The sequence below is a fragment of the Equus quagga genome, chromosome 1, assembly GCF_021613505.1.
Source record: "Equus quagga isolate Etosha38 chromosome 1, UCLA_HA_Equagga_1.0, whole genome shotgun sequence".
Taxonomy (NCBI): domain Eukaryota; kingdom Metazoa; phylum Chordata; class Mammalia; order Perissodactyla; family Equidae; genus Equus; species Equus quagga.
The window spans coordinates 28,803,953-28,820,944 of NC_060267.1; the positions used below are offsets into that span (position 1 = coordinate 28,803,953).

The 16,992-nt window shown below is 37.6% G+C and overlaps 1 protein-coding gene across 1 annotated transcript in view; it reads left to right on the forward strand.

The window, feature by feature from the left end:
• PKP2 (plakophilin 2) overlaps window positions 1–16,992 on the forward strand; it is an 84,132-nt gene that overhangs the window by 25,033 nt on the left and 42,107 nt on the right. Inside the window, exon 5 of the mRNA XM_046681695.1 lies at window positions 13,685–13,892. Within this exon, the coding sequence (XP_046537651.1) occupies window positions 13,685–13,892 (208 nt within the window). The remainder of the gene's footprint in view (window positions 1–13,684; window positions 13,893–16,992) is intronic.

The window sequence follows — 16,992 nt, forward strand, 5'->3', positions numbered from 1 at the left end:
GTTTTCATTTAACACTATCTCTTAGGAATCCTCATGCTTTAAAACTGCTGCATAGATTTCTGTTGTATAAATGTACCAGTTTTGTTTGTTCACTTTTTGAACAGCTTTATTAAGGTTCAATTTGACAAAGTTTTGACATGTTTTGATACCATTGAAACCATTATCACAATCAAGATAATAAGCACATCCATTATCTCCGAAGTTTCCTTGTGCCCTTTTGTAATCCACACATCCCGCCCCACCCGCAACCCACCTCTAGTACCCAGGCAGTCAATGGTCTGCTTTCTGTTACCATAGATTATATGGAATTTTCTAGAATTTTATATAATGGAGTCATACAATATATATGCTTTTTTTGTCTGGATTCTTTTACTCAGCTTAAATCTTTGGAGACTCATCCATGTTGTGTGTATCAAAAGATGTGTGTGTAGGTGTGTTCGTATGTGTGTGTAGCTGAGTAGCATTTCATTGTACAGATATACCATAATTTGTTTATACATTTACCTGTTGATGGATGTTAGAGTTTTGGCTATTACAAGTAAAGCTGCTATGAATGTATGTGTACAAACATATGTTTTCATTTTTCTTGGGTAAATACCTAAGAGTGGAATGCCTGGATGATATGGTAAGTGTATGTTTGACTTTTTAAAAAATTGCTGAACTGTTTTACAGATTAGCTGTGTCATTTTATATTTCCATCAGCAATATATGAGTTCCGCTTCCTCCACATGCTAGCACTCAGTATATGGTCTGTCTTAATTTAAGCCTATAGGTTTGTAGTGGTATTGCATGGTAGTTTTAATTTATGTTTCGTTGAGGACTAATGATGTTAAGCATCTTTTCATGTGCTTATTTACCATCTGTATGTCTTCTTTGGTAAAATGTGTTCAGATCTTGGCCCATTTTTTCTTTGGGTTTTCTGTTTTCTTTTTATTGAATTTTAATACTTGTTCATATATTCTGGGTATCTGTCTTTTTTCAGATATGTGATTTGGAAATATTTTTTCCCAGTTCTGTTTTGTCTTTTCATTCTCTTAACAGTTTTTAATTTTGTTGGAGTCCAGTTTATCAATTTTTTTCTTTATGGATTGCACTTTGTGTGTGTGTGTGTGTGTGTGTGTGTGTGTGTGAGAGAGAGAGAGGCAGATTACCCCTGAGCTAACATCTGCCACCAATCCTCCTCGTTTTGCTGAGGAAGACTGGCCCTGAGCTAACATCTGTGCCATCTTCCTCTGTTTTATATGTGGGACACCTGCCACAGCATGGCTTGATAAGCAGTATGTAGGCCCATGCCTGGGATCCAAACCAGCAAACCCCGTGCCACCTAAGTGGAGGGCGCAAAACTTAACCACTATGCCATGAGGGCAGCTCCTGGATTGTGCTTTTCATGGTGTATCCAAGAAATCTTTCTGTACTCCAAGATCACAAAGATAATCTCCTATATTGTCTTCAAGAAGCATTATAAGTGTTAGATTTTATACTGGCTCTATGGTCCATTTGGGGTTAATTTTTGTATATATTGCAAGTTGTCGATCAAATTTCCTTTTTTAGAAATATATGTGTATGCCATTGTTCAGGCACCATTTTTTGAAAAGACTGTCCTTTTGATACTGAACTGTTTTTGCACCTTTGTTGGAAAGGAATTGATGACATGTGTGAGTCTATTTCTGGACTATGGATCCTATTCCATTGATCTATTTGTCTATCTTTATGCAAATAACATGCTGTCTTGATTACTATAGTTTTATATTTTAAATCTTGAAATTAGGTAATATTTGTCTTCTGACTTTGTTCCTTTTCAAGTTGTTTTGAGTATTCTAGGTGTTTTGTAGTTTCATTTGCATTTTAGAATCAGCTTGTCCATTGCTATATTAAAAAAACTAGGATTTTGTTTGAGATTGCATTGAATCTATAGATCAATATGTGGAAAATTGACATCTAAACAATTTTGAGTCTTTTGACCCCTGAACATGGTATATTTCAACATTTATCTAGGTCTTTAATTTCTCCTAGCAGGGTTTTGTAGTGTAGAGGTCTTTCATGTATTTTGTTAGATTAATCCATAAGGATATCATATTTCTAGATGTTTTTACAAATAATCTGGGTTTGTTTTCCATTTCTGATTGTTCAATACTAGTGTATAGAAATACAGTTGATTTTTATCTGTTGATCTTCTATCCTGTGATATTACTAAATTCACTTCTTAGCTGTAATGGCGTATTTGTAGATTCATCAGATTTTCTATGTAGAAGATCATGCTATCTGGGAAGAAAGACAATTTTGTTTCTTCTTTTCCAACCTGGATGACTTATATTTCTTCTTCTTTTTTTCTTTTTGTACTGCCTGGAACATCTAGTACAATGTTAAAAGAAGTAAGAATGGACGTGTTGTCCTGTTCCTGATCTTAGGGGGAAGCAATCAGTTTATTTTTCAATATTAAGTATGATGCCACCTGCAGGGTTTTTTGTTTGTTTGTTTTGCTGAGGAAGATTTGCCCTGAGCTAACATCTGTGCCAGTCTTCCTCTATTTTGTTTGTGGGTCCCCACCACAGCATGGCCACAAGTGGCGTGTGCCTGGGAACCGAACCTGGACCGTCAAAGGAGAGGACACTGAACTTCACCACTAGGCCACGGGACTGGCCCCCTGTTTGTTTGTTTTTTAAAGGATTTAATCTGGGGGATTTTTGTGGGTTTTTGGGAAGAAAGGAAAAAGTTTTACACTTTAGTGTCTTTAACACCATTTTTTTCCTGTTTTTTGTTATTTTAATTGAGATATAATTGACATATAACATTATATTAGTTTCAGGTATACAACATAATGATACGGTATATGTATATATTGCAAAATGATCACCCCAATAAGTCTAATTGTCATCCATTGCTATACATAGTTATAATTTTTTTTTCTGGTGATGAGAATTTTTAAGATCTACTCTCTTAGCAACTTTCAAATGTACAATACAGTATTATTAACTATAGTCACCATGCTGTAATTACATCCCCATGACTTATTTATTTTATAACTGGAAGTTTGTACCTTTTGACCCCCTTCATCTATTTCACCCATCCCCCAATCCCCCACCTCTGGCAACCACCAGTCTGTTCTCTGTATCTATGATTTAGGTTTTTTTTTGTTTGTTTTTTTAGATTCCACATGTAAATGAGATCATACAGTACAGTCATGCATCACTTAACAACAGGGATATGTTCTGAGAAGTGCGTCCTTAGGTGATTTCGTTGTTTTTCAAACATGATATAAGTGTACTTACCCAGATGGTATAGCCTACTACACACCTAGGCTCTCTGGTACTAATCTTGTGGGACTACCATCATTTATGTGGTCTGTCTTTGACCAGAACATTGTTATGCAGCACGTGATTGTATTTGTCTTTCTCTGTCTGACTTATTTCACTTAGCATGTTGCCCTCAAGGTCCATGTTGTCACAGATGGCAGGATTTCCTTCTTTTTTATAGCTGAATAATATTTCAGAGTGTGTGTGTATGTGTATATATATATAGAGAGAGAGAGAGAGATACCACATTTTCTTTATCCATTCATCCATCGATGTAAGATTAGGTTGTTTCCATATCTTGGCTATTGTAAATAATCCTGCAGTGAACATGGGGGTTTATATACCATTTTGAGTTAGTGTTTTTGTTTTCTTTGGATAAATACCCAGAAGTGGAATTGCTAAATCATATGGCAGTTCTATTTCAATTTTTTGAGGAAGCTCCGTACTGTTTTCCATAGTTGCTGCATCAATTTACATTCCCACCAACAGTGCACAAGGGTTCCCTTTTCTCTACATCCTTGTCAACACTTGGTATTTCTTGTCTTTTTGATGATAGCCATTCCAACAGGTGTGAGGTGATATCTCACTGTGGTTTTGATTTGCATTTCCCTGATGATGAGTGATATTGAGTATCTTTTCATATACCTGTGGCCATCTGTATGTCCTCTTTGGAAAAATGTCTATTTAGATCCTCTGCCCATTTTTTAAATCATTTGTTTGGGTTTTTTTGCTGTTGAATTGTACAAGTTGTTTATATATTTTGGATATTAACCCCTTATCAGATATACGATTTGCAAATATTTTCTCCCATTCAGTAGGTTGCATTTTCATTTTGTTGATGATTTCCTTTGCCTGTGCCAAAACTTTTAAATTTGATATAGCCCGCTTGTTTATTTTTACTTTTGTTGCCTTTTCTTTTGGGACCAATGTCAGGAACTTACTGCCTATGTTTTTCTTCTAGGAGTTCTATGGTTTCAGGTTTTACGTTCAAGTCTTTAATCCATTTTGAGTTGGTTTTTGTGTATGGTGTAAAATAGTGGTCCAGTTTCATTCTTTTGCATGTGGCTGTCTAATTTTCCCAGCACCATTTATTGAAGAGACTTTTCTTTCCCCATTGTGTATTCTTGGCTCCTTTGTTTTAAATTAACTGACTGTGTGTCTGTGGGTTTATTTCTGGGCTCTCTGTTCTGTTCCATTGGTCTGTGTGTCTGTTTTTATGCCATTACCATACTGTTTTGATTACTATAGCTTTGTAGTATAGTTTGAAATCAGTAAGTGTGATGCCTCCAGCTTTATTCTTCTTTCTCAAGATTACTTTGGCTAGTCAGGGTCTTTTGTGGATTAATATAAATTTTAGGATTGTTTGTTCTGTTTGCCTGAAAAATACCATTGGAATTTTGATAGGGATTGTATTGAATCTGTGGATTGCTTTGGGTAGTATGGAAATTTTAACAAATTAATTCTTCCAATCCATGAGCATGAAATATCTTTCCATTAATTTGTGTCTTCTTCAGTTTCTTTCATCAGTGTCCTATAATAGCATACAGATCTTTCTGCTCCTTGGTTAAATTTATTCCTAGATATTTTATTCTTTTTGGTGCGGTCATAAATAGGATTGTTTTCTTATTTTCTCTTTCTGATGATTTGCTATTACGGTATAGAAATACAACAGATTTTTGTATATTGATTTTGTATCCTATAAATTTACTGAATTTGTTGATTAGTTCTAACAGTTTTTTGGTGGTGTCCTCAGGGTTTTCTGTATATATCATGTCATCTGCAAATAGTGACAGTTTTACTTCTTCCTTTCCAATTTGGATGCCTTCTATTTCTTTTTCTTGCCAAATTGTTCTGGCTAAGACTTCCAATAGTGTGTTGAATAAAAGCGGAGAGAGTGGACATCCTTGTCTTGTTTCTGATCTTAGAGGAAGAGCTTTTAGTATGATGTTAGCTGTGAGTGTAGGTTTTTTATAAGTCACCATGTAGAGTTGAAGAACTTCCCTTCTAGCCCTAATTTAATAGAGTTGTGTTTTGTTTTGTTTTTTACTCAGGAATGGCTGTTGGATTTTATCAGATGCTTTTTTTGCATCTATTGAAATATTTCTATGCTTTTTATTTTAATTTTGCTAATACAGTAAATTACTTTGATTTTTAAATGTTATCCCATTTCTGGGATAAACCCCACTTGGGCATGATGTTGTCTCACCTTTTATATTTTTGCTAAAGCTTTGTTAATAAATTGTGCAGCTATATTTATAAAGGATGTTGATCTGTAATTTTCTTTTCTTCTAATGTCTTTGTCTGGTCTTGGATTGAGGGTAATACTAGCCTCATAGAATAAATTGAGATGTGTTCTCTCCTCTTCAATTTTGCGAAAGAGTTTGATTGGAATTGTTATTATTTCTTATGTTTGGTAAAAGTCACCAGTGAAGCCATTTGGACTCAGAGGTTTTTTTGTGAGAAGATTCTTAACTATAAATTCGATTTCTTTAATTGATATGGGGCTATTTGGGCTATCTATTTCTTCCTAGTGAGCTTTGGTAGTTTGTATCTTTCAAAGACTTTGTCCATTTCATTGAAGTTGTTCAGTGCTGTTCAGTTCTTTGTGTAGATCATCTATTATCACTTCCCTGTGTCTGAAGAATTTTCTTTAACATTTATTCTAGTGCAAGTCTCCTGGGGATTAACTATTTCAGCTTTTGTATGTCTGAAAAAGAATTTCATCTTTGCTTTTGAAAGGTGTTTTCACTAGCAATAGATTCCCAGGTTGACAGTGTTTTAATTCCAATACTTGAAAGATGTTGTTCCACTGTCTTCTCACTTGCATTGTTTCAGACAAGAGATGTCCTGTCCTTATTGTTGTTCTGTCCTCCTTATTGTTTTCCCTTCTACATAATGTATCTCTCTCCTCACCCACCCAAGATGCTTTCAAGATTTTTTCTTTATCACTGATGTTGAGCAGTGTGGTAACAATATGCCTTGGTGTAGTTTTCCGTAGGTTTCTTGTGCTTGAGAGTTCATTGACCTTCTTAAATTTGTGGATTTCTACTTTTCATTAAATATTGGAATTTTGGTTGAAAATTTTTCAACCATTAGTTCTTCAAGTATTTTTTGTGTCCCTCCTTTGGGAACTCCAGTTACATAAGTATTAGGCTCCTTGAAGCTGTCCCACAGCTCATTCATACTCTATCTATTCTTTTTCTTTTTAGGGTTTTTTTTTCTGTGTGTTTCCTTTTGGATAAGTTCAGTTGCTATGCTTTAAATTCATTAATCTTTTCTTCTGCAGCATTTAATATACCATTAATCTCATTCACTGTATTTTTATATTCCATAAATTGTAGTATGCATCTCTAGAAGTTAAATTTAAGTCTTTTTTACATCTTCTCTGTCCCTTCCTAACATGATCCATCTTTACTCAAGATTTTTGACCATATGTGGGACTATTAGAATAGCTGCTTGAATGACCTTGTCTACTAATTCTAACATCTGTATGCATTCTGGGTGGGTTTCAATTGATTGATTTTTTTCCTGATTATGGGTCATATTTTTCTTTGTATGCCTGAAAAATTTTTATTGAATGCCAGGTATTATGAATTTTATCTTGTTGGATGCTGGATATTTTTATATTTCTGTAAATATTCTTGAGCTTTGTTCTAGGATGCAGTTAAGTTACTTGAAAACAGCTTAATCCTTTCTAATCCTACTTTTAAGATTTGTTAGGTGCAACCAGAGTAGCATTTATTCCAGAACTAATTAGACCCCACTTCTTAAGGCGAGGCACTTCTCAGAACTCTACAGAACGCACCATGAATTACGAAGTGTTCTAACTGGCTATTGAGACTAGGCCCTGTTCCTGGGCCTGTGTGAGCATGAGGAGTGTTCCTTTAAATCCTTGTGGGTAGTTATTTCCCTGGCCTCAGGCAGTTTCCTCATACCACGAACACTCTAATTAAGACTCTACTGAATACTAGAGGTGGACTCTGCAGATCTCAGGAGTTCTCCTTCTGTGTAGTTCTTTTCTCTCTGATACTCTTCCCTGCAAACACTAGCCTCTTTAGTCTTCTCAGACTCTGTGCTGTCTCCTCAACTCTGCTTGTCAGAATTCCACTAGGCTCTCCGTCACCACACTGCAGCCTGGGAACTCTCCCAAGGCAATGATCTGAGGCCGCAGTGGGGCTCAGCTTTATTGTTTTCCATCTCTTGGGGATCACTATCCATCGTTGCCTCATGTCCAAGTATTGAAACCATTGTATGGTTTGTCTGGTTTTTAACTTGTTCCAGGTGAGAGGTAAATCCAGTCCTTCTTAATATGAGTCATTTTTAATTTTGATAAATAACTCCTAATTAATCCTCCCAAAAATTGTAGAAATTTATACTCCCATTAACATGTGTCAGAGTGTCCATTAAATGTCCCATTACTCCCACATGATATTATTCTTTTTTGTCTGTTTTTATTTTATAAGCAAAAAAAAATTGCGTCTCATTAGAGTAGAAATTTATTTATTTTTTGAAATCAACTGATAGTTGGTCAGTTAATCAGTGACAGAAAAATTCTTTTTTAAAATGCTATTAAAACCTGAAAAGATACTCTTGATAGAAAATCTAAGAATTGTGAGGTTATAACCTAAGAATATTAATAAAATTCTTCTAATATTAAGCGTGGTGCTATAGTTTTCTAATTTATGTATTAAAAAACAATTACTATTTGGGGAGCCAGCCTGGTGGCGCAGCAGTTAAGTTCGCACGTTCCGCTTCTCGGTGGCCCGGGGTTCACCGGTTCGGATCCCAGGTGCGGACATGGCACTGCTTGGCAAAAGCCATGTTGTGGTAGGCATCCCACATATAAAATAGAGGAAGATGGGCATGGATGTTAGCCCAGGGCCAGTCTTCCTCAGCAAAAAGAGGAAGATTGGCAGTAGTTAACTCAGGGCTGATCTTCCTCAACAACAACAACAAAAATCTTTAAAAAAAAAAACCAATTACTATTTGGATATAAGGATCAAAATTTTAAATCATAAACTTTTAAAACCAGTGGCAGCTTTTCAATCTTTATTTTTATTTTATTAGGACTCTCAGCATTTATTGCTGTCAATCCCTTGTTCCTTTCTGAAATTGGCCTCTTTTGGCCCAGAGTCTCCTGATTCTTTTTCCATCTCTCTAGCTCCTTCAGGTTTTCTCTGTGAGAAATTTATCCTTGACCTGTCCCTTCAATGTTCATGTTGCTTAGACACTTTCCTGGGACTTTTCTTATTCGACGCCCTCTCCTAACCTGCCCCATTCGCGCCTGTGGCTTCCGTTAGTGTGTGATGTGGATGCTGACGACTCACAGCATCTCCAGCCTGTATCTCTCCCCTGGATTCCAGCTCACGTGGCCGTCTGTCTCCTAGACATCCCACTGAACTCAACAACTTACCCAAAAACGAACACATTACCGTCTTTTGCTTTTCTTCTCTACTCTTCAGCCCTCCTTCTAAAGTTGTGCTTCCTGCTGGGTTGGGAGACAGGACACTTGGTGGTTTGAGCATCGAGGCTCAGGAGTCATTAGGGAGGAGCTGGGTTTGAATCCCAGCACCCTAATTACCTGGGTGACCTGCAGCAAGATATTTTACCTCCCTGAGCCTCGGCTTTCCTACCTATAAAGTGGAAATAATAGTCATAGTACAAAGAGTTGTTGTGAGAATGCAATCAGATAATGGTACAACGCTGGCCCAAAATAAAAGCGTATTATTTCCTGTGTAAGTGAGTCGTAGTTCACCCAGGTAGCTTGACACCAAAACTTGAACAGAGACTTTGAGCTGTCTGTTTTCCTTACCTCCCTTTTCACTCAGTCTTTGGTCCTATTAATGCCACTCCTGAAAGTGTCTTGAATCCACCCACATCTTTCCCTCCCTACTTAGCGCTACTGTGCTGATCCCTGTCATCATCATCTCTGTTAATCCAGCTCCCTCCTGATTAATCTCCCTGCTTCTGTTCTTATCCACTCCTAATCCGGTCTCCTCTCAACCCCCGGGGAGACCTTTCCCATAGCTGCCCCACTTGCCTGCAGCATAAAAGACAAATCCCTTAATTTAATCTGCAAGGCCCTTCTTAAACCGGTTTTAGAAATTTCCGTTCCTGCTTCAAATCTCATCACTGAAGCAGTGATTGCCGTAACTCTTTGCAAGATGTTATTATAAAATGAATACAGATTCATTATAAGAAATTAAGAAAGAAAAAAAACACACCTACAGTCCCACTATTATTATTATTTGGTTTTGTTCTCTGATTTTTTTTTTTTTTAAAGATTGGCACATGAGCTAACATCTGTTGCCAGTCTTCTTCTCCTCAAAGCCCCTCCCCCCAGTACATAGTTGTATATTCTAGTTGTGGATCCTTCTGGCTCTGCTATATGGGGTGCCACCTCAGCATGGCTTGATGAGTGGTGCTAGGTCCATGCCCAGGATCCAAACCAGCAAAACCCTTGGCCACCAAAGTGGAGCATGCGAACTTAACCACTCTGCCACAGGGCCGGCCCCTGTTCTCTGATTTTTTTAGTGCATATATGCCCATAGCTGGAATCAAATTGGATCTGTAACTGTGTTACTTGGGAATTTTTTCTTTTGATTTTAAAAAGCATGCACAAATAGATGCTAGCTGTTTAAAAAAATACAAAATAGAAGGCCCCTTTCATAGTTTATGCTCCCACCATTTCTCCCAAACTCCTTAATCTCATTCCCTTCTTTATGTGTGTATTTATGAGTGGAAATGCATAAATATTTTATTCAGTTTTTTTCCAATAACGTTGTGTCATGAGCATTTTCTCGTAACATTAACAATATTTTGTAAACTTCATCTCAATGGTGGTGTATTAATGGTGACAGTAGTAACTACCATGGGTTGAGTAACTGCGTAGCACACCATTGCTTATATTACGCAATCCCCATTTGACTGACGAGAGAACTGTTTGACTAATCAAACATCTATCAGTTCAAACATTGCTCTGCCCCTCCCATGGGTACCTCACTATAAGGCTGTCTGACAGTTACTCATTAACTGGTCTTCCCCCATAGTTGGACTTTTGTGGTTCCTTCTTTTTCACTATTGTAAATAATGTAGCTGCTGTTCTCGTGTGTTCGTCTGTGCCTGTGTTTCCAAGTATTTCCCAACAAAGGTTACTGGAAGTGAATATTTTTAAAGTTTTTGACACGTATTGCCAATTGCCTTCCGGAAAGGTTGTACCCATTTACAAGGAGTGATTAATTCTAAGAGAGGGAAAGGAGAGAAGGGGAGTGACATTTCACAGAGGAGGTGACATTTGAGCTGCCTCATGAGGATGAGTAGGGCTTTGCCAGAAGACAGGCAGAATGGCAGGGCCTCCCAGACAGGAAAGGAAGTGAGAGCAAAGCCACTGGCACAAGGGAGCCCTTGCCGGACAGTCGGTCTGCTCCATCTGCTTATTTGCCACCAGAAATCCTCATCATTTATTTTAGAGTTGCCGGGGAAGAGAATCAAAATAGAGTCAAAGAGGAAGTTAAAATTCTAATATGTGATTCTGCCCTTTCATATAGTTAGAAACTATCTCCAATGAAAGCTCTTTTGAAGTTCTGAGACATTCATCTTAGTCTATTTCTTTTTTCTTTCCCCCAAAGGGAGCAGATCTCCTGAGGCTTCAATGTAACTGGGAAACACATGCAACCTCTCTGGTCCCAGCTGCTGCCCTGAATTTAAAGGGGCAAGAGCAGCACATTTGACACTGCTCCTGTGTGTATAAGATTTATCACCAACGTCCTAGTTCCAGGCAATGGGGAGAATGTCTTCAGCTTCTTGCGTTTGTTATGATTTATGTCCGTTTGCTTGATAAAATGGATAAAAAAGCAACTAAAATCTATTTTTAAATTTGGGGTAGATGCCAGACATGAGGGAGTCAGATTCTGCAGTGAGTCGAGCTGTAGCGGATTTCAGCTTTATCTGAGCACTGGTGTGTCTGCAGTTCCTTCTTTCTGGGCTGCAACAAGTGCTGAAAGCCAAGGGGATAAAGGCGACAGGTTAAGGGAACAGGTTAAAAGGCTGTTAGCAGAAGCCTGCCGACCAAGCTCTGCGGTGAGGGCAGTGCAGGCTCCCACGTGCCACCTTCTCACAGACGCTCTCATCGCAGCTGGAAATGCAGTATGACCAGTGAGGCACTTCACACCATATTTTGAAGAAGGCAACTTATAAATTATAAATGAAATAATAAAATATTTCTAAAGCTGCCAAAGTACCCTCAGGACAAACAGAATTTTCTTTTTGCATCTGTTTATGCAATACTATGAAGATTTAGTCTAGCTGGCATTTATGAAGTTTATAGAGTATGAATTTACCCACCTTAAAACCTAACTATGAAATAGAAATTGACGGAATTAGGGAAAGATGTGGGTGACAGGCTGTTTTCAAATAAATTGTGTCTTTCTGCTTTTAAGGAAGTATAATAATGGAAATAGATGAAATGATCAGATAGATGATCTGTTGGACCGGATTTAATTGATAGCTAAGAAATCTTTATCATTCATTTGTCAAACAAATATATTAGAATGACTTTAGACATAGCCCAACAAAACTGCTGTGGCCGGTCTCCTACTTGTCTCCTGTGCTGCAAGTGTCTCCTCTGAAGGGAGGCAATAAGTGGAACTATTACTCCTCATGACCGCCAGTGGAGCCCTGAAGGGACCAAAAGAGTACTTCTCTCTCAAGGTTCTTGCAAGCTATTAATTAGATAATGTATATAAAACTCTTAACACTATGCCGACACCCCCTAATGATAGAAGTGGGAGGAGGAGGTATTATTTTTTTTATTATTATTATTGTGGACATTATTATTATGGTTACTATTTTTATTATTTAGATTATTTTAGAACCCTGACTTTTATTCCTGCCTTCTGAGTCTTCTCCGCAATCCCAACAAAGGAAGATGTAAGGTTGGAAGACTCTATCTTAAGTACCATTTATCCATCTGTGAAGGGGAAGCTAGAGTTTGATGATACCTAGAAAATATGAAAATGCGCCACAGGGCCAGGTGTGTGGCTCTCTCCTGAGTGTGAACAGGTGTGCAGTGAAGGCATCATTCATACGTGATGCACTTCATCTGACAGGGCCCCCTTCATCTGAACATGCCCATTCACAAACTTCCTTCCTAAAAAGTTCTGCATTAAGATGGTGAAAATAACCAAGATCTTTACTAAAAGCTCTTGCCAACTTAAAAATTTAAAAATCAGCTGCTAATGGGAGCCTGTGAGAAAGAAAACCCTCAGTCTGTAACTTAACATTTCTCTTCAGCAATCCCTTGATTTCTGTGGATAATATTTGCAGCCTAAAACAGAAAATTTGCCAACTGCCGTTATTTGATCTTTTCTTAAACAGCCATAGGTTTCCGAATCTAAACCATCTCTTTCTTTTCTATTCTAGTTCTGGCCCTTTCTCTAATGGAAAGCGTTTTCTTTCTTGCATATTTGAATAGAAGAAATGTTTTTTAAATAGTACATAAAAAGTGTAAAGTTACGTTATTTACTTAAATTAAAATACTTGCACAATTTATATAAATCTCTTTAAATACTCAAAGCAATCGATCACAAAAATAGCTTGCATTTTTCCAGTTATAAACTAAATAAGTCCTGGGGATGTAATGTATCACATGGTGGCTACCATTAATAATACTGCGTTGTATATTTAAAAATTGCTAAGAGAATAGATCTTAAAAGTTTTGATCACAAGAAAAAAAAATTTGTAACTGTGTGTGGTAATGGATGTTAACTAGACTTATTGTGATGATCATTTTGCAATATGTACAAATACCAAATTATTATATGTTGTACCTGAAACTAATGTAATGTTACATGTCAGCTACATTTCCATTAAAAAATAGCTCGCGTTTAGGATAGTTTGTATTGCTACTATAATAGCCATGGTAAATGAATTTTTATTTCTACTATTGATGAAGGTGATTTCTATTGTTTATATTGACTGTAAAGTTTTGTCCTGGGAAAAACATTCATGTAATGGTGTTCTTCCATAAAACTTGCTTTGTTCCTCTGATTCCCAGTGCTGTTCATCGTTATGATACTTAAGGCTTTTATCACCTAACTTTTTCTATACACTGAGCTATCACTTATCCATCCTTTATCACTTAACTTTCCCCTTCACTTTTTTCATAGGTTTCAGTCTTCTCAAATTTATTGTAAACTCCTCGATGAGAGATGCGGCCTTATAGCAGGGGTATATTGTACACCGTGAGCCTCAGGTTATGCCACCCGTAGTTGTTGATTAATGGGAGTTATAATCAGTATCGGTGAACTTCATCTGTTCATATTATGCTGAGTGTCTTTAATGCCACATCCAAATTCATAAACATCTGAACTACGCATCCACTTCCACCCCAGGTTCATCAGCTTCGCGGCATCCCCAGGCTTCTCCAGCTCCTAAAAGTCCAGAATGAAGATGTTCAGCGAGCCGTGTGTGGGGCCTTGAGAAACTTGGTCTTTGAAGACAATGACAACAAGCTGGAGGTAGCTGAGCTCAACGGGGTACCTCGGCTGCTCCAGGTGCTAAAGCAGACCAGAGACTTGGAGACTAAAAAGCAAATCACAGGTAGTACTTGCTGAATATTAAAGGGCATAGCTGCACAGTGCAGCCTGCCGAATGTGTTATGTCATCTGTTTTCCTTAAGTTTCCTGGAACAAATGATGGATGGGTTCATTGTAATCTGAGAGATGGCCTTCAAGGAACATTATCACCTGCTGGCTTAGACCCCAGATTCCAGTCACGTTTGAATTCCTTTCTGAAGGAAATTTCAAGGGGAAATTACTTTGAGGCTTTTGCTTAATATGTTTAATTAGAAATTCTATGCACCTTTGACTAAATATCTTTAAAACAACTTCTTGATGAGACTTCACCGTGTGAAAATTTTGCATAAATTCACAAACAGCCAGCTTTGTAGTTTGAGAACGTGTGCGGTTTCAGTATTGTCCTAGGTGTCCAAAACATTCTGAAGAAACCCAACAAGAACCACACCCAGTTATTTTTATAATGTATTCTACAATCTTCTTGCCGGGTCTATACAAAGAAGGTAAAATGGGGAGTCAAATGGTGTCCTAATGTAGAAGATCAATTTAGTCAAATTGATCAAAATACCAGAAACTGTATTTCCCACTCCTTCATCACCTGGACCCCTCTCAATGCCAAGTCCCTAGCTCACCTGTCCCTCTACTCCAAAAAAAGAGAAAAAGAGGGCTGGCCATGTGACGTACTAGTTAAGTTCACATGCTCTTCTTCGGTGGCCCAGAGTTAGCAGGTTCAGATCCCGAGTGTGGACCTACACAGCACTCATCAAGCCGTGCTGTGGCAGTGTCCCACATACAAAATAGGGGAAGATTGGCACCACATGTTAGCTCAGGGACAATCTTCCTCAAGCGAAAAGAGGAAGATTGGCAACAGATGTTAGCTCAGGGCCAATCTTCCTCACCAAAAAAAAGAGAGAGAGAAAAAGAATGGCTGGATATGTTTTTCAGTTCTCTACTTCATATTTTTGTTCAAATACTGATTTGAACAAATAAATATCTCCTTTCTGCCCAATGAATTGGAAAGATGAAATAATCAAAAGTAAAGCAAAAGTTAGTGATCCTTGAAGCATGGGGAAGGAAGGCCTTGTTTGATTTAAGTGAATAGTGCATATGGTAGAGGAGAGAATGGTTCATTGATGTTCCAGCCCAGCCTCCCCGCCATCACCATCAGCCCTCAGCTGATTCTCTCTGCACACATTACAAAGAGTGCAAAAAGCATTACTGCGTGCAATCATCAGTAGTAATGCCCGGGGAAACTTATTAAGTATCTTCAATGCTCCAGGTGATATGCATACATTTTTTAAGTTAATTATCACAAAAACCTTAGGTTTCGAGGTATTTTTAGGTATTATTGGGTATTAAATTTCACTTTTACAGATGACAAAACTAAAGCCCAGAGTTAACCCTTTTTAATATATCCTATAAAAGTTCTTTTAAATGATAATTGTTGACAGTGTTCCTACTTATTTAAAAAGGAGGTACTCCATAAATATTGTTTTAAATTGAATTGAATATATTTTGTGCTTCTGCCTTCTGTACCTTACTATGTAGCAGTTTTCCTTTTTTTCTATAAAAATGTCATATGTCCTCTCTATGCATTTATATCACATTTTTTTCTATCTTGATATATTTTAATTTTATAAAACTATATGAAGGGTTGTACCATGCCACCCTTCTGCCAGCATGCTATCATATCCCATGAGAGATTTCCTTTCATATCCATGACTTATATTAAAATACCTATGGAAATTAAGAGTAATTTCATTCATTCATTCATTCAACCAGCATTTATAGAGCAGACTTCAAATGGCAGGCAGTGAGAATCAAGCCTAAAAAGGTTGTGGATTTTATTTTCCAGCTACTAAAATATGAATGATTATGTGATGGTTGGCATTAAAAAAGGAGACCAAACTTCACATTTAGAGCCTATTTTCTTCATTAAAATATAATAATGACAACTAGAAGAGAAAATCAAATAGATTATCCTGTTTTACAGTCAAAAAAAGACTTTGTAAAGATATGTTTCATGGTAGACATGAAAAGAGGGACAGGCTTTAGACTGGTGTTTTGAAGGAGAATGAAATTTATTCCCAGCAGAGCGAACATTGCCAGCAAAGCAAAGACGCAGAAAGAAGCTGCTGGTCATTTGGAGGAAGCTTGGATAATGGAGTGATTGAGGTTAGGGTGCATGGTAGGTAGAAAGCTTGGGAGGATGTGTGCGTGTGTGTCAAGGAAATAATCCACTGAACCACACTTCCTCTTCTGTGTAGGCAAAAGGAATCTGAGATCAGAGAACATTCTGTCGTATTGATGCCATAGAAACCATTCAGTCAACATTAGATAACCTACAGAGCTGATAAATGGAGGTTGATTGCGCAGTTCCCAGGATTTCTAGTGTAAGCCAAACATCCCGACCAGAGGGTGTTCATTGCATGTTTATTGAGTTGACACTTGAATGTTTGATACAAATCCATCTAAGTAACTTCCTTTAGCTCTATTAATAGAAGAGTTAAATAAGTGCTTTCTAAATAAATAAATAAGGCCTCAGAAATAAATTGTTGACAGGATAGATATGTTTATTTCTTTGTTTAGAAACACAAAGCAAATAGCCATGTACGCGAAACTAAACTAGGACTTTCCATTTTTCATCTCTGTTTCTCCTGACAGCTCCATAAGGCATTATTGATGATTTACATGTGATCAATGTGAGGCTCGGAGAATTAAGTAAATTGCCCAAGGTTACGCAAGTGGTAAAGAACAAAGTCCGGATTTGAACCCAGTGCTATTTCAGTGTTTTGCTATATCAGTATGGCTCCCACCTACTGCTTTGGGGGCAGAGGTGACTCGTGTTTACTCCTCTTTGGGAAGGGTTTTGTCTTTGAGGATCTCGGATGGGAGAGCTCTCGCTCACTCTTCTGACCCTTCCTCTCTCTCCTCTTGCCACTGCCTTGGATGAAGCCCTCTCCATCTCTCTAGTCTTCTCTTGCACTAGCCTCATACCTACCTCTCTGATTCAATATTGCACCTTCCCAATCTGTCCACCACTCTGCTTCTAGTGATTTCTTTCTAAAGTGAAAATATTATGCCATTATGCTCCCCATTACCTGTAAGATAAAGTCTGTGCTCTG